This window comes from Sebastes fasciatus, chromosome 1, assembly GCF_043250625.1.
Source record: "Sebastes fasciatus isolate fSebFas1 chromosome 1, fSebFas1.pri, whole genome shotgun sequence".
Lineage (NCBI taxonomy): Eukaryota > Metazoa > Chordata > Actinopteri > Perciformes > Sebastidae > Sebastes > Sebastes fasciatus.
Genome location: NC_133795.1, coordinates 33,320,193 through 33,338,874, shown reverse-complemented (window position 1 = coordinate 33,338,874; position 18,682 = coordinate 33,320,193). Strand labels below are relative to the sequence as shown.

The following is an 18,682-nucleotide window of genomic DNA, read 5'->3' as shown; positions in this document are numbered from 1 at the left end:
TATGATGCAATGGTATTAAACTACCTAACAGTATATACATCTATTAAAATTAGCTCGACCAACTACAACAGTGAAATGCTTCTTGGCCATGAATGCATAAGCTTTAATAATAATCTAATCATATAATGTCTAATAGTAACAGGGATTTTTTTCTGCATTGAATACTTTGACTTTTGATATTTTTAATACATTTTGCTGATAATATTCAAGTTTATTATAAAGCATTTCATCTGAAATCTTGTTTCTGATATTCCCAGATTCAAGTTATTTATTCATTTATTATTCATTTAATTTACTTTCTGATAAAATTAGCCCAAGTTTTTGTACTATTGCAGCAACTTTCCATATGTGTCGATTTATATGATTTTATTTTGTTTAGATTTTAAGTTCTGGGTGTTAGTTACTTTTATCATACTTTTATTGTAAAGCACTTTGTAACCTTATTTTGAAAGGTGCTATATAAATAAATGTATTATTATTATATTATTATTATTATTATTATTATTATTATTATTATTATTATTATTATTATTATTATTATTATTATACATGGGCCAAAATCGACCCATACACATTTCCCATGGAAATTTATTAGAACCCAAATTTTTCCCCCACACCTCAACTGTGGTTACAACAACTATTTTTTTTTTTTTTTTTAATTTCTTTAATTTTTTTTTTTTTTCTATTTTTTTTTTTACCTCTGAATAGAAATAGCAGTACAGTAAAAACTTGGCATGTAAAATGCTATATACCAGCATGGTATGATCAGAGAAACACAAATGCATGCAGTTATTGTTGTTGATGTTGTTCTTGTGTGTTATTCATTCTGTCATTTTTTTCAAATATGTTTAAAATCTCAAACAAGCATTAACTTAACCATAATTTAGGCTAATTTGGGGCAAAATTATATAGATAGCATGCAATTATTATTAACAAAACTGTTAATTCAGATGTGAATCATTTTTGAGCTACTTATGGAGGAGTGTAGATTTAACAAACTTGTGCATCTAAGGGTTAAATGTCAACCTCGAAAACTTAAATATTCCATACCAATATTATACCTATATAAATCCTAATACAACTGAGACAGTGATAAATCATTTGAAATTCATCAAAAGGCCGATCAGTTTACTTCACATTGATTGTTACATTGATAACACCTCCCCTCATTTGTACATTAGCAATTATTTTCATACTTTGCACTATTTCCTTGTCCTTATTGTTTCTTAGCAAATAAATATATGATAACTAATAAGTAACTGAACAACTTTGAATCAACCTAGATTGGTGTTTTACCTTTTTTAACCACTGGAGGACGCTAAATATCAACCAATGAAGGTTAAGACAGATGGAAATTGATGCAAAAGCAGAAAGTAAAATAGAGAGTTTGAGAAGGTGGCACAATGTATACAAGAACAAAGCAAACATCTATAGTTAGATCTGATTAACTGAAAGTACAAAGACAATATTAATTTCTATAAAAAAATAAATACAGCTTTATCAAACTCACAGCAAGAAAAATCGGTAACACTTTATATGAACGTCATGTCTATAATGCATTATGAGCATATTCATAAAACATTATAATGCATTTATGAGACTTTATAAAACTCTTTTTGAATGTTTATAATCATGCATGATAACTTATAACAAAGTTTATAAAGTATTATAAGTGGTAGACATAGTGTATAATAAGTTCAGCTTGCATAATGCTTTATATCTCGATGCATTTTATATGACATTTTTATGGCATAGGCTAATATACTATGACTTTTATATGTTATACTATACATGACTTTTTATGACATTTTTTATGAGATATTATACTAGGACTTTTTAATGACGTACTATACTATGACATTTTTTTGACATATTATATTATACTATGAATTTTTATGATATACCGTACTATGACTTTCTTATGTTTTTTTATGACATACCATACTATTACTTTCTTATGTTTTTGTGACATACTATGACTTTTATGTTTTTTATGACATACTATACTATTACTTTCTTATGTTTTTTATGACAATGACTTTTATTATTTTTGTGACATACTATACTATTACTTTCTTATGTTTTTTGTGACATACTATACTATGGCTTTTATTATTTTTGTGACATACTATACTATAACTTTTAGTTTTTTTCTGACATACTATACTATTACTTTCTTATGTTTTTGTGACATACTATACTATGACTTTTATTATTTTTATGACATACTATACTATGACTTTTATTATTTTCATGACATACTATACTATTACTTTCTTGTTTTTTATGACATTCTATGACATTTTATGACATACTATAGGATGACTTTTTGTTATTATTCTATGGCAAACTATACTATGACTATATGTTTTTTATGATGTACTATACTTGACCTTTTTATGACCTTTTTAATGACATTATACTATGACTTTTTATGACGTGTAGGAGGTGGGAAATGCTATATGTGTAAGTTTATTAAACAGGCACCCCCTTATTTTTCGTTAATAACTGAACTATTCTAACACTCTTTACTATCTTTATAGTAAGGTAATACACTTTGACATCAGTAGCGGGCGCTCTGGTGCTGCTGTGGATCCATCAGGGACACCATAGATACAAAGTCTCAGAAATAAACAAACTGGCCTGAGCACCTGAGCAGGCGTGTGAACCATAAAAAGGACCTCACCTTGGTCCTCTATCTGTCGATCCACACGTACTACATAACTGGTGTTAAGATGTTTAGCTTGGATTAGGATCTAATCTGAATGCAATATCAATTGTTTTGTAATGTTTCAACATGATTTTGAGATGTGTGTTAGCAAGCTTCATATTGTACGTTAGCTAATTGTTCCTGATGAGCGTCGCCATGCTGTGTAGCCGACTTTTTTATGACTTTTTTTCTACATACTATACTTTGACTTTTTTTCTACATACTATGCTATGACTCTTATGACCTACTATGACTTTTTTTCCACATGCTAGTACTATTTTAAAAAAGTTAAACAAAAGTCATAGTATTGTATGTCAAAAAAAAGTTATAGTATAGCATTTTGATAAAAAAAAGTCATAGTATAGTATGTTGCAAAAAAAAGTCACAGTAAATCGGAAAAGTCATAATATAGTATGTAGAAAAAAAAATCTACATATATTATGCCTTTTTTACATTCTATACTATGACTTTTTAAAAAGAAACTTTTTTCGACATACTGTGTTTTAAAAAGTGTCAGTGGCTGCTGCTCAGAGGCTCTGACACCTCGTCCGCATGTGTCCGATTTTTGTGTCATAATTCGACTTTTTATCCTGTCGTTATCCAGTTTTAGACCATATCTTTATTTTACACTTTTAGATATTGGTCGTTTTAACCACATCTTTTGAACTGGTGAACGGATGTCCACAACCTGAAGTCAGAGCTTCGGAAAAAGGATCAGCTGATTGAGAGCTTTGAATCTGTAGCTGCTACTCAAGTAAAGCACATTTCTTGTATGCGGTCCCCCGGTCTTGCCGTCACGGTGTCCCAATCGCAGATGGTCTCCGATACTGCGACCACCCTTCCATGGCTGGCGTCGATGGACACCGGCTCAGTACCGGTTCACTCGGAAGGCGCAGCAACCGGGGTGAGCGGCCATTCCCCCGAAAGAGTGCTGAAAGCACCGGGCACCACCGCTGCTACACTGGGCCGGGATGTTAAAACTCCGATGCCGCCAGATGATCCGGAAGCCGGCACGGGAACTCTGCTCATGGCACACAGCTCCGCTCCAAAGCAGCCCTGATGCGGGTCCGCAGAAGTGCTGTGGACTACAGGTCCAGGAACCTTCGCCCGGTTTTGTTGTGCTACACCATCGACAACAGTGAAGCGCACCCTTCGCATGGCTCTAATTAATGCTAGATCAATAACAAATAAGACTTTAAAACTAGTAAAGATTCATAGCAGCCTTAGTTTAACTGTCTACATGATGTCAGAACTTGGATGGATCCAAACTTCCTCAATCTTAACGAAAAATAAGATGGAGATCATTATGTTTGGACAACCTGACCCTTAAGGTGACTCGGTTGGTATTCTTGGCCGTTTGGCCTCTCAAAAACAACCTTGTGTTAAAAATCTTGGCGTAATTTTTGACAGCACCTTCAAATTTGACAAACAAATTAGCTCAGTTGTAAAAACAGCTTTTAGACTACTGTAATTCTTTGTTTGTGGGTTTCGAACAGTCGTCTCTTCGCCGTCTACAGTACAAAATGCAGCTCCCCGCCTTCTAACTGGAAAAAGAAAACATGATTACATATCACCAGCTCTGGCCTCCCTCCACTGGCTTCCTGTCCATTTCCAAATTGATTTTAAGATATTGTTGCTTGTTTTTAAGGTTTTAAATGGGCTGGTACCACCTTATCCATCAGTAGTATTGCACCTTCTTACTCCATTTAGAGCACTGAGGTCAACCAATCAGATGCTCCTGGATGTCCCCAGAACTAGACTCAAAAACAGAGGCGACCGAGCCTTTGCGGCGGCCGCCCCTAATCTCTGGAACAGTTTACCTTTTCATATTAATACTGCTCAGACCGTACTATACAAATAAAGTTTGACATACTATACTATGACTTGTGGCACTAGCATATCTAGTAGATCTACTTACTTTTACTGATCTTGACATATAAGTGAGATAGTGTTTGAGTATTTAAACATACACAACACAATTCATTTTCAGTGACATTTTGCAACAAAAATATAAAATCTTGACATGATCCTTAGGTAAATGAAATAGAAAAACATTTATTCACCACTTTTTACAAACATCCTACAGCATAGTTTAAACGTCTAAACACTTATAAAAGTCATATGAAGCGACGTATGTTTAAATGATAATGACACGTCCCAGAATATCCAATAATTTTCCTCTGGTTTTACTTTTACAGTAGATTATAATTGTTCCTGGCGTTTCCAGTATTTTACAATTAACACTGGATGTCATACAGTACAGATGTCATTTTCATTTTCAAGAACCAGTTTGGTTAAAACAATAGATTTAAAAACAACATACAAAAAACACTCACAAACAAACATCTACAATATATCATACATCTTTGGCCTCGGTGCAATTTCTTCAGAGTTACAAATAACAAAAAGGTTGCACATCTCATGCTTATGATCCTTAATACCACTTTAAAATCTCCCAGGTAATTAGTTCCCTCTTCCCCTTTTTGAATAACAACAACATGGTTTACATTTTTCCACAATTAATCAGCATCAATATACAGCATCCTTAAGAGTTCCTCATGAGGTGAAAAAACATAAACTGCATAAGAGTTCTCAACTTTGACAGCTGATCCATTCACACAGACGTAATTATGCTATATTTATAGAATAAATATGCTGATCACAAGCTTCAGTGATGAAGACAATGTTCTCGTTTCAGGAGTGTGTCTGCACGGCCTCCATCACGCTGCTCACAGACACTTTTCACCTACGTAATACCAATCTTGAAAAAAATGGGTTCTCAGAAATGTTATCATTAGTCCATATAACGGCATATTTATATTCATCGGGAGCAGGCAGTGAGAGACACTACTCTAATTCAGGCATCTCATTGTCAGTGTCATACAGCGGTGGCGGAGTGATGGGTTCAATGGTCACTGGATTCTGCGTGGGGCTGCGGATTTGGAGCCGGAAGGCCTTTAGGTGCAGTTTGTCTGACTTAATCCTCCTCACCAGGAGGGGCCGCAGTAAACGTTCGGCCCGGCTGACGCTTCGGGTGGGCAGGCTGGGCAGGCTGGGCTGTGATGAAATGCCAGGAGGGTCAGCAGGGAGCTCAGCAGCAGGTTCACCTGGAGCTGGTGTGGAGTCGTTAAGAGGGGTGTCCTCGGTGGGGTTTTCAGTAGGCTCTGTTTCCTCGTTTTCCACAGCAAGTAGGATGTCCTCGTAGGACGGCAGCTGGGAAGTGGCATCTAGAAGGTTGCTCTGGCGGACGGGGTAGGTGTCACTGCCGACGACCTCGTCATAGGTTGGCACGTTGTATGTAGGTTGTTCTGCAGCTCTGTCTCTGCAGATCCAAGAGGTAAGCCCCAGTGAGAGAGTGCAGGATAAAACAAAATGTGAGAATATAATCAAACTTTAAACCTGCAATAACTATTCTTTTGCCACTCAGCGGCAGCAGAAACAAGCTGTGAATCCAACACTGACATATTATCACTTTTTATGTTGATATGACAAAGCAAACAGTTTCATATTCATTTTCACATCCAGTAGATATGGAGCAACATTATCATTCATTTGGAGTCGTGTTTGTGACACCGTGCTAGGTGGCAGCCTGTTGCAGCAGCTCCTGTTTGGTGTTTTGATTTTTTCGTCTTTTTGTCACTTTATTCTCTCGTTTTTTGTGTGTCTTTTTTCAACAGAGCGATGCAGAGGCGATGTCGAGGATGCAGAGCTGGAGCTAAGCGGAGAAGGAAGAGGAGGAAGTATAAACCGTTCATTCCAGCGATCACCGTGGGGAACGTCTACGTGCTGTAGACATTCCTCCATCAGCTGATGCAGAGGTAGTTGGTGACATCATTCACTCTACAGTGGGGCGGCTGTGGCTCGGAGGTAGAGCGGGTCGTCCACCAATCAGAAGGTTGGCGGTTCGATCCCGGCTCCTCCAGTCCACATATCGAAGTGTCTAAGATACTGAACCCCAAATGACTCCCGAAGGCTGTGCAATCGTTGTGAGAATGAGCATTTAGATAAGATCCTGATGGGCACGTTGGCACTTTGCATGTATGAATGGATGAATGCTGACATATAGTGTAAAGCGCTTTGAGCGGTCGGAAGACTAGAAAGATGCTATAAATGCCAGTCCATTTACCACAGTTGCAAGACATCCAATACTTTTGTAGCCATTACTGGGGACTTTAATCATATCACTCTGGACAAAAAGTTAGCCGCATTTTATCAGTATGTTAACTCCCCCACTAGAGACAATAAAATACTGTATGCAAATATTAAGGATGCATACAGAGCCACTAGCCTTCACTCCCTCAACAGATCTGATCACAACCTTGTTCTACTGACACCAAAGTATGTCCCTCTTGTCCAACGGCAGCCTGTAACCACAAGGACTGTGAGGAGGTGGACTCGGGAGGCTAATGAGGCACTGCAGGACTGATTTGAGTCCACAGACCGGGATATGCTTTGTGTGCCACAGGGGAGGACATCATCGACATGACAGCCTGCATCACAGAGTACGTCAAATTCTGTGAACACACCACCTTGCCGGCCAGGACTGTACGCTGCTTCCCGAACAATAAGCCCTGGATCACCAGTGGCCTGAAAGTACTTCTTAAAAATAATAAGAAGAAAGCCTTCAGGTCTGGGGACATAGAAGAACTGAGGAGTATACAACATGACCTGAGGGAGAAGCTCAGGGAGAGAAGGACTTTTACAGGAGGAAGCTGGAGGCCAAACTCCAGCAGAACAACAATGAGGGATGTGTGGACTGGAATAAAGGAAATCACTGGGTTGAAGTTGAGAGACAGCCATCCATCCATCTTTTAGCTCTGTTTTTGGTCTCCACCAACTCTTGAGGGAAATATCTGATTCTTTAGCTGCTAAATGCTCAACTACTGTATGTTCACCTGCTAGCTAACTCTGTCTGTCTGCTATCTGGTGCTGAGTAGTTTGTGTCCAGCTGCCTGCTGTTGACAAAAACGGGGCTATGAGAGCAGTGAGACTGAACTAAAACAATTTGAGACCCATGAAACAAAAACAATGTGCTGAAAAAAGCTAAAATTCTCAGTAGAGCTGAGTTTTATATCCCGACTAATATACCCAATGAGTGACGGAATATTGCCGTAGAAACTGAACTGACACAAACCGCAAAACCCGCCAGTAAACCAGAGGGGAGCCTTGCAGGCTCGTTGCTAGACCTACAACAGGCTACCCGGCGGTGTCTAACAGCATGTATGTTAAACACAGAGAGGTCTGGTGTATTGGGATGCTGTGTATCCTAACTGGCCGTGAGTGACGTGAGTGTTTTCAGCTGAACTTTTGTTGGACGCTGTTTCTATCTATTCCTGCTGCTCACGTTGAAAGCGCCACAATGGACGAGGAATGGTTGATTTGTGAAGTTGAAATGAGGAGTTATCTATACGATCCCTCCTCTTAAATAAGGTGGCAGCTGGCTGGAGGGAGATCACCAGCAGATCACCTGGAAGTTTCCTACTTTCTGTTGGCTATATTGTAGCCAGTCATTTCCAGTAAATATCACGATAAACCTGTGTTTTCTGTTTAAAAAGTGGTCAGCAAACGTAGGAAGGTAGCAAGTATCACCCATCGTTTAAATGGATTCGTCTCCAGCTCCGGTCTGATCTTGAGCGCACAGCTGATAGGTACGTTGTTTACATGACGTAACAGAAGTTCATATTTAACGGATTCAGTGTAGAGAGAGAGCGCCAATGTTATTATAGCCAAAGTAAATAAAAAGGCCACAAAAAGTTATCTAGTTGGTTTCTTATTACATTAATTATTAGTTCTGTGTTATTATAAAAAACAATATATTAATCCCTACATGCATTTTTTGGCTACGGCCACCAGGGGGGGTTCAGTGAGCCCCCTGAACCAACACAAACTGTGCTTGTGATTACACATGCTCCTTTGATCCATTGTTATTATACAAATATCAATTATAGCCACTTTAACTATTTTGCTCCTCATAAAGCCTTTCATAATGCTTTTAGCACATTCATTTGTTCCTGGGTCCGTTACGGGTGGAATGCCCAAATCAAATCCTAAACAAAGTGGCTTTAATTATTTCAGGTGGAAATGCTTCAACGCTTTGTGTACCATATGTTCCCAAATATTTTAAAATTGGAATAATACTGGAAGTTGACAACATCTAAGAATGAGTATAAAACAAAGACAAAAAGCCAGTACTCACGCTTGCTCCTGCCCCCATGCCGTCTGGTTCACGAGGGGGACTGCTGTTGCCGCTGGCTGGTCTCTTGCGTTGCGTTGTCTCCTCTTGCTCCTCACACCGAGGCAGATGGATAAAAGCAACAATGCTGCCCCAACTCCAACCAGCACGTAAGCCACTTTTTTAGAGTTCGAGTTGTCTTTGTCGTCCTCATCTTCTTTTTGCCCTCCAGTGGTGTTACTTGACGAGGTGGTGGTGGGTCCTGGTCCCGGGTCCTCTTTTCCCGGTATCACAGTCCACACTATCATGATGATACCCAGGGCTGCGAGGCCCACTCCCAGGGCGCACAGGGCATAGTGAGCGCCTGAACCGGAGCCCTCTGAGTTGGAGGATCTGTTGGGACGGTTGTTGTCGCCACATAAACCCCGACTGGAACACATAACTGCAGGACAAACTGCAACACAGAGGACCACCAACACAGTGAGAAGAGACTGGAGGCATAAACCATAAAGCTGTCATACTGTAATAATCTAAAATGATTCAAGTAATGTGAGTGTGGACAAAGACGTATTGTAGCCATGCTGTACTCCCATGAAGCACACCCGCCTCACTTTACTGGTTGTTATGCAAAGTCATGTGGTGAAAAGGGATATTTTTTCTCCGGATTTGTGCCTCTTTGATGAAAGGTTTTCGTTTAGTACACTTGTTTACAACTGTGACAGCAAAACACTGTTTTGGAAATAATTTACTGTCATAACCAGTCACCAGCTAATGCTTGTATGAAGGCTTCTGGAAGTTCAGGCAGGCACAGAAGTAAATTCACAGTCACATGTAGGGCTGCAACTAACCATCATTTTCATTATTCTATTCAATTCATTATTTCATCATTCTAGTCACATGGTTCATACACCATCAATCAATCTCTCCAACACTACACATCCCATATAAACATTTGCTCATCATTATATCTGTATACATGTCAAATAAAGCCCAAACACTCTCCAAGTTCTTTTCAATCTGTGCACCCTGCGACGCCCTTCCTGCCTTCTGTGTTACAGCATTTAATCTATAGCATGTGAATTTCAGTGTGTGTTCACGTTCATTCAAATGTTTTGAAACACCTCTGGGACAGTGGGTATAAAGCCTGCTCACATTCGGTATACATTTGGTTGACCTTTTATTGCTGCCAAACCATTAAAACCTGTCCTAACTGAATTCTGCATCTAATGCGTTTTGATTGTCACTGCAATAAATCTGGCTGCAGTTGTGAATAAATTACATGTTTTTACAGTTTGTATAAAATCACTGCTACATGTTTGAGCAACAGGAATGAGAGAGCAAGAGAGCAAGAGAGCAGGTTAACAAGAAAACAGGTTAAAAAATATAACAACAAGTGCAGTGGTAGCTTCACACATGTCTTAACATGACAAACGTGAGAGACGGTATCATTGAGGGGGAATGACTCACACTCAAAGAATGGAGCGACACCAAAAATGCCCGTGGATAGGATGATGGCCTAATAATATACTACTCAACATTTATTATGAAATATACTGCACAACACAATGAACTTAAATAAATCAGACCCAGACATACAGGGGGTAGACACAATAGCATGTAATGCAATTCAATAAAACAACCCTGCAAAAATGGACTTTGTGAAGCATATTATGTTTTTATTGTTTGAGACTGTGTCAGAGAGGTGGTCATAGGCGCAGTTTGAACTTTAAGGTTGGGGGTTCACAAGAAGAAAATCTAGAGGGGATGTAATGTGTACAACACAGCATGTCCTAACTGGATGTGACGCGAGCGAGTGTCAGCAACAAAATGCATTGTTTTCTATTGGGATGTTCTAACTGGCTGCGAGCAATGCAGCACAGAGCGCCGTTATGAGCTGAACTTTGTCGGATGCCCTGTTTCTATTTATGCCTGTAGTTCGCTTTGAAAGCACAACAAGGACAAGGAACGGCTGATTTATGAAGTTGAAATGAGGAGTTATCTATACGATGCCTCCTCATTTCACTACAACAATATAAATAAATAAAGTGACAGCTGGCTGGAGGGTGATCTCTAGGAGAGCGCCTGAAAGTTTCCTCGCTGTTGGATATACGGTGAGTCATTTCCAGTAAATACCACAATATTAAACATGTGTTTTCTGTTTAAAAAGTACAAACGTCAGAAGATAGCAAGTACTGCTCACCCATCTTTTATCCACTCCAGTTTAATCTTGACGGCACAGCTGATAGGTACGTGGTTTGTTTAGGCCTACATGACGTGAAAGGGCATATTTAACGGTGGACAGTCTGATGTTATTAGGTTATAAGTAAATAAAAAGACCACAAATCTATCTTCTTATCTTGTTGGTTGGTTCTGTCAATAAGACGAGGGCGATATTATTCATCATTATAATAAATTATTAGTTCTTTGTTGTAGATGCATTTCTCGGAGGTTTAGTGAGCCCTCTGAACCAAAGCAAACTACGTCTGTGGAGGAGGTGCATACTTTTTTTTTTTAACTGTACTTTAGTTAAACTATAAGTGTTCATGTTATTGTGTCTCTCTGTCTGCAATGTATACACAGTCTTCCTGTACATCCAGCTAGGGTGAGACCCTTTTTCCTTTTCAGAAAATCTTGAAATAAAACAATGGACTTAAATATTTTTCTCCTGTCACCCTTTAAAACAAAGCATTATCTACTTGGAACCCCTCGATACAGGTCGAAGTTAACTTCTTCACAGTTGTGTGCCCCGAGACGCTGCATCAGTATCACTGCATTACTGAGCTGTTGTAGACTATTATACTGTGGGCTGCAGTTTAAGATGCTGCGGCTGGTGGATCTGGTTCAGATCACTGCTTGTTCAAAGTTGCTTAAATTAATATGTTAATAAATGTGTATTGCTCATTATGATATTTAGTCAAAAGGTGAAGTGAAACTTTATTTTCTTAACAATATTATCTATTGAATTCCGTACAAATCACAATAATATCAATATGATAATTTGAATGTAAAATGTCAACGAATATATAATTTGGAGTCAAAATCCATGTAGCAACGACAAAAGAAGTCTGATCCTTTCTGTGATGATCAGTAGTGAACCTAAAAATCCTTTAGCACTGCAAAGCAGCAAAAGACAAGACTGAGATATCAAACATGAACATAAACCTTGTTAAAGCAAATATCATGTTTTTCTACAATAGTGAAAGGCAGGGAAAGCAGTTTGGACTACAAATTCTATTACATTTGCAATCCCAAATTCCTATATAGTTTACATTTGAACTAGGCAACATGAAACTATAATAAATGTTATTCATATAGCACCTTTTTTTGTACACAAAATGCAGCCCAAAGGGCTAGAAAACAAACAACTGGAAGCAGAAGAAAAAATATTCATCACACATTGTCTATCACTGTTATTATATTTGGGATTTGAATGTCTTGAATAATAATTACGCCTGTCAATCGATTATGATATTTAATCAACATTGAATCGCATGATTGTCCATGATTAACCGCAATTAATTGCACCTTTTTTACTTGTTCAAAATGTATCTTAAATGGAGATTTGTCAAGTATTTAATACTCTTGTAAAACATGGGAGTGGACAAATATGCTGCTTTATGCAAATGTATGTATATATTTATTATTGGAACAATTAACAACACAAAACAATGACAAATATTGTCCAGAAACCCTCACAGGTACTGCATTTAGCATACAAAATATACTCAAATCATAACATGGCAAACTGCAGCCCAACAGACAACAACAGCTGTCAGTGTGTCAGTGTGCTGACTTGACTATGACTTGCCCCAAACTGCATGTGATTATCATAAAGTGGGCATATCTGTAAAGGGGAGACTCGTGGGTACCCAGAGAACCCATTTACATTCACATATCTTGAGGTCAGAGGTCAAGGGACCCCTTTGAAAATGGCCATGACAGTTTTTCCTCGCCAAAATTTAGCTAAAAATAAATTTAGTTATTTAACCTCCTTTGCGACAAGCTAGCATTCATACCAATGGATTCCTTAGGTTTCCTAGTTTCATATGATACCAGTATCTTCACTCTAGCTTCAATACTGAGCCTGCTACAACCAACAAAACGCAAGTTACGTTACTGCGCTAAAGGAATTTGTGGCGTTAAAACAAGTTTGCGTCAACACGTAATTATCGCGTTAACTTTGACGGCCCTAATATTAATACAACAATTGGAAGTGTTGAATCCACCAGGTTTATCAAAAATGTAGCATTATGCCCAAAATGTGTCTGACCAAACGCTGCATTTTGAATAAACTTGGTGTTCATAGTGTGCGGGAAGTCAACACTTCCTTTTGCATGACTTCATTTGTCTACGAGGTGTGAATTAGAAAACACTGAATTTAAACAACTTAACGATGCCGGCTGACAATAAATGACACCTCATTACTATCCAAAGTGTTGGACATCAACTAGACTCTCCAACCTAAGTATCTATTGTAATAATATACAGTATGTCCATATCTAATTAATGGTTCAATGGTTACATTTATTTTGATTTGGTTTCACATTGCAGACAAAGTAAGAATGAAGTAAAGTTCTATACATAGAAAGAGATAAAAGCTTCCAAACAGCAAACCCATTATTGCAGGTTTATCTGAGACGAGTCTGACAAGATGGCAGGACAGAATAACATGAATGTACTCTTAAGGGCAAATATTTGACATGGATGTCAAATGTCTTGACCTTTTGCATGTGACACAGAGAGTTAGCTGGAAATACAAGAAATATCTCGTTCAAACAATGTAGGAGTCTTTCTGTACCTCTCGTAGCATTTAAAAGTCTATCATACCATTCTAGCTTTTAACTGCCTAAGGGTTAGCACAAACAATTACATTACAGGGCTTTCTTATAGTGTGTTATTATTCCCAGATTCATTGGAGTGTGCCTATAAGGACATGAACTGTGCTGGAGGGTTATAATGTATGTGATACTGTACCGGATTCTGTAATCTGGCGATTGGTCGGTGGGAATGCCAAAATAAAGTCCAACAAAGTCCAAGATAAATAATAAATTAAATCTACTGTATGAAGATCATAAATTCAAGTGAGTAAAATCAGTTAAGACTTCCTGCATCCATCATCATTAAGCCACAACCTGCTGCTCTATTCTCAGGACACACAGCGTTGACACATGAACTGACGTCATTTTCATTTATGATTTAAAAGAAGTATTTCATGTCATCAGTGTGCCAAATGAATTACTCCAACCTTTCGCTCAAAGCACACCCTGCAATTAAGCTCCTGTACTCTTGTTCTGACAAAGAAGTGATGGGATGGGCGGGGAGGAACAAACAATGCTAAGATAGTGGTCCTGAATGCTCTGTACGCATGGTTCAGAGAGACTGCGAGAGCTGATGACCGGTACGATGATTCTCCTGTTTATCGTGACGTGGTCTGTGGAATAACTTACACAGTGCATTTCCTTGTGATACTAAAGCCAGTGTTTCCTTCCTTTCCTGCAGACATCTATTTAATGAAATGTCAATTTGACATTGAAATCATGGCCCACACACTGCGTGTTAAAAAGGATGAGACTTAGCAATTTGGTGTACACTGTTGAATCTCAGCTGTGTGGAAAGCTCCTTGAAAGTACTTAAATTCACTGAATAAATACAGAAGTGCTCAGCGATAATACAATTTTATTATATTTGATTGTGTATTGCTCATATTATGTGGTTTAAATTAATTAATTTTTCAAGCAAACTGTATGTAAAAACTACAAAAACTAGATCTTGCGATGGGCTCACACCAGCCGTGAAGCCAAATCGAGCCAGGTGCGTAAAGAGGGGGGCCCCTTTCCCACTTCCCTCTACTTCCCGCGCCCTTGCTCGGACCACACCCATCTTCGAACTCTGCTTTTATTTTGATCTGAACTACACACCTGTAAAGTTTCTTGACTGACACACCTGGCAAAGTACTCAAAACCGCCTCTGTGGTAGTTCCTCGCTACAGTAGGTGTCTCCAGGAACACATTTTGCCGTGATGACACACACACAGACTCACAAGGTGAAAACAATAACCACATGCTGTCATGGCTGGTAGAAACCATCTTGCAATGGGATCACACCAGCCGCGACGCATAATTGGACCAGGGGCGTAAAATGTGGTTGGCAAGTGTTCCCTTATCCACACCCATCTTCGAACTGGGCCTTCAATTTGATCTCAACTACACACCTGTAAAGTTTTGTGTCTACATCTTGCACGTTTGCGACACTATTGTTGTGGCAAAGTCTGTCAACAGACATACTGTATAAACACCTGGCTATCAAAAAATGCCTCTGTGGTAGTTCCTGCTACAGTAGGCGTGCGTCTCCAGGACCACATTTCACCATGATGACACACACAGAGACTCACAAGATGACAACAATACCAGCGTCGTTGTCACGGATGGTTATTGAGGGTTTTTTTTTTCATGTGAAATTAAGCTACAATACACTGTGATAAATGATTTAGTTTCAGTAGAAATAATTCTATTTTGGACTATTTCAGAAATTAGATTTATTATTATAACTCCAATCCTAATTATTTCATTATCATTTACAGCACTTCAACTAATATAATTGTTCAGGAGTAACATTTATAGTTTATTTATATAGCTATGTCCACTTTGTCTCAGAGTCATTTTAGTTCCTCCATGCTGTTGTTTTAAGGGGGACAGTTGTGAGTGTAACAATGAAGTCTAATGTGAACCCTGAGAGAGTGATGTCGGGTGTTTTACTGTCTTGTTTCGTGTTGGTGTTGATTAAAAGTAGTTTATTCCAACAGAAAGCAGCCTGTTTATTAGCCACAGCCAAGAGTGACTGGAGGATGCTGACCCATCAAGAAAATAAGGTTACATAATGTGTAAAAGTGAAATACAGTTCACTGTATTGAACATCAAATTGAAGTTGATTTTATGGGTTATTTTGTACGTGTGTCATATCATAATTTATTAATATTAGGAAAACATTCGTCTTAATATTGTGATGATGATTTCAGCCCATTTGGTGATTGTATGAGACCATGTGCACTTTGATACAGGGATGCACCGATCCCATACACTACATTAGTAGTGGGACCTTTATTACATGGATGAGCTCTGACATGACTCATCCACATTAAACACAGTTTCTTTGTCAATATCATTATACATTTCTGCTATCAGTCACTTCCATTACGTCATGGAGGGCCACAGACTCAGTTTTAGTGCCACATTTATCCTTACAGGTGACCTTAAAGTATGTAAACATGATTTCAATGATACAGATTGTAAATGTGTGAAAAGGGAGCGCTGCTATTGGATCAGTATCAGTATCATCCCCCTACAGTAGATGAGTAGTGGGTTTGGTATGAGGACAGAAAACAGATGGATCAGTGCATCCTTTTGTACACATGACCTCTGTTCAAGTCACTGAATAAACTATCATATTTTTTTATTTCTATGTTTTGCAAAATTACTCTGGGACCCGTTTTCCTCCTCAGCTGCATAGATATCAACATACACACATACTGTAACGCGTAACCACTAATTTCTTAAACGCATTAACGCAACTTGCAAGTTTTATGTTGTAGTTTTAAAGCTAGAGTGAAGATACTGGCATCATATGAAACTACGAAACCTAAAGAATACATTGGTACCAATCATGTCATACTAGCTTGTCACTAAGGAGGTTAAATAACGCTCCAAACTTGCGCTACATTTTGATGAGGAAAAACTGTCATGGCCATTTTCAAAGGGGTCCCTTGACCTCTGACCTCAAGTCATGTGAATGTAAATGGGTTCTATGGGTACCCACGAGTCTCCCCTTTACAGACATGCCCACTTTATGATAATCACATGCAGTTTTGGGGCAAGTCATAGTCAAGTCAGCACACTGACACACTGACAGCTGTTGTTGCCTGTTGGGCTGCAGTTTGCCATGTTATGATATGAGCATATTTGTTTATGCTAAATGCAGTACCTGTGAGGGTTTCTGGACAATATTTGTCATTGTTTTGTGATGTTAATTTATTTCCAATAAGAAATATAAACATACATTTGCATAAAGCAGCATATTTGACTATCCCATGTTGATAAAAGTATTAAATACTTGACAAATCTCCATTTAAGATACATTTTGAACAAATAAAAAGGATGCTGTTAATCGTGAACAATCATGCGATTAATCGCGATTAAATATTATAATAATAGACCTTTGTGCCCTCAAAAAATTGACAACAGCAAAAGGCCAAGTAGCCTCGCTCCTAATATGATGAACTCCAGACCTGATGTGGTAGTATGGTGACAGTATGGTGACAGTATGTTATCACAGTGTCCTGGTCTGTGACTGTCTGTTTGCATGCTGACCTTCTCTATAATTTCTAATGGCTTCTTTTCTTCTTGAGCTTTAACACACAAACATATGGAGCTGCTGTGCATGTGGCAGACTGGACATGGGTGTGTCCTCTTCAACATCAGGACATTCCCAGCATTAAAAAGATATCCCTATAAACCCCCTACAGTAATATTCATATGCCTGATCTCTTCTTCTATCAGGCTATGACATTAACAGCTGAACCAGTGACATGTTACTAAGGGTGTGAACGTGTTTCAGCAGGTGTGCAGCAGCCAGCTCTTGTATTGTTTGTCCAGTAGGAGTACCTGAGCTACACCACCAACTCTCTTTCATTAACATAAGTACACAATCCATGGACTGGTTATTAATGTGGTGATGGTGATCTAACGAGGTGAAGGTTATCTGAAGGAGGCCTTACCTTTTCTCCGCTCAGTCAGTGACCAGGAACTTCCCTCTCCACAGGTGAGTTCACCTGAACCACGCAGGTGTGTTTTCAGGAAGACCACAGGGAAGAAGAGGAAGACGACATTAGACGCAACAACACTGACGCCCCGGTTCAACTCGTGTTTTAAAGTCTCAAAGCTGTTGTTTAGGTATGTTTTACCGTAAACAGGTAACAATATTTTAAAGAGGAACTTTGGTCAAACTCATCCAGCCGAGGTGGAGCCGCCCTCTCCTGGTTGTAAAGGTGACCTGTTCCGCTGGGTCCTAGCGCCGCTCAGGTAACTGCCGGAACTAGTTAGTGGGACAAGAAATTAAGTGGCACCCGGAAACAGATTAATGAAATTGATTGAATTTGAATAATATATTACAGTAAAATATGGTTAACGTAGTTTTAAGTTGCCATGAAGGGGGACGAGTCCTAAATCAATTTAACTTTATTTTATTTATTTATTCATTTATGTATTTATATATTTATGTATTTTATTTATTTATTTAGTTTTTCATTTATGTATTTATGTATTTATATATTTATGTATTTTATTTATTTATTTAGTTTTTATTTGTATCTTATTTAGTCTATCTTCCTACTTTTTCTGTAAAGAATAATGCAAATTTGTGGATATCTGATTTTGGGTATAAGAATAATGTATGCATGGTCGGATGTTGTGTATTGTATATCTGTATATATGTCTATATATATGTATATGTGGTATGCAGTGTGCGCATGTAGTGCAATGTGCGGTGTATGTATGTGTATATATGTGTGTGTATATATATATATATATGTATGTGTGTGTATGTGTGTATGTATATATTGCAGGGTGTATATCATGTGCATATTGTATATTATAAATTGTATATTATAAATAATAATTTGCGCATATAAGAAAAGATAACACATGGTCAATATGATTAAGTTAAATATGTAAGTAATGAATTGGTATTCATACTCATATACTTTTGATAAGGATAATAATATCAGTAATTAATTTATATTTCTGTAT

At 38.2% G+C, this 18,682-nt stretch overlaps 1 protein-coding gene across 1 annotated transcript; it reads right to left on the bottom strand.

Annotated features, from left to right (window-relative positions):
- Positions 1 to 4,747: 4,747 nt before the first annotated feature.
- Positions 4,748 to 17,970, bottom strand: tmem51b (transmembrane protein 51b). The gene is made up of 4 exons (XM_074644262.1): positions 17,839 to 17,970; positions 17,653 to 17,706; positions 8,907 to 9,336; positions 4,748 to 6,032 (listed from the first exon to the last, which is right to left on the bottom strand). The coding sequence occupies exons 3-4, from the start codon at positions 9,320 to 9,322 to the stop codon at positions 5,558 to 5,560; spliced, it is 891 nt and encodes a 296-aa protein (XP_074500363.1). The 5' UTR covers positions 9,323 to 9,336; positions 17,653 to 17,706; positions 17,839 to 17,970; the 3' UTR covers positions 4,748 to 5,557.
- Positions 17,971 to 18,682: the final 712 nt, after the last annotated feature.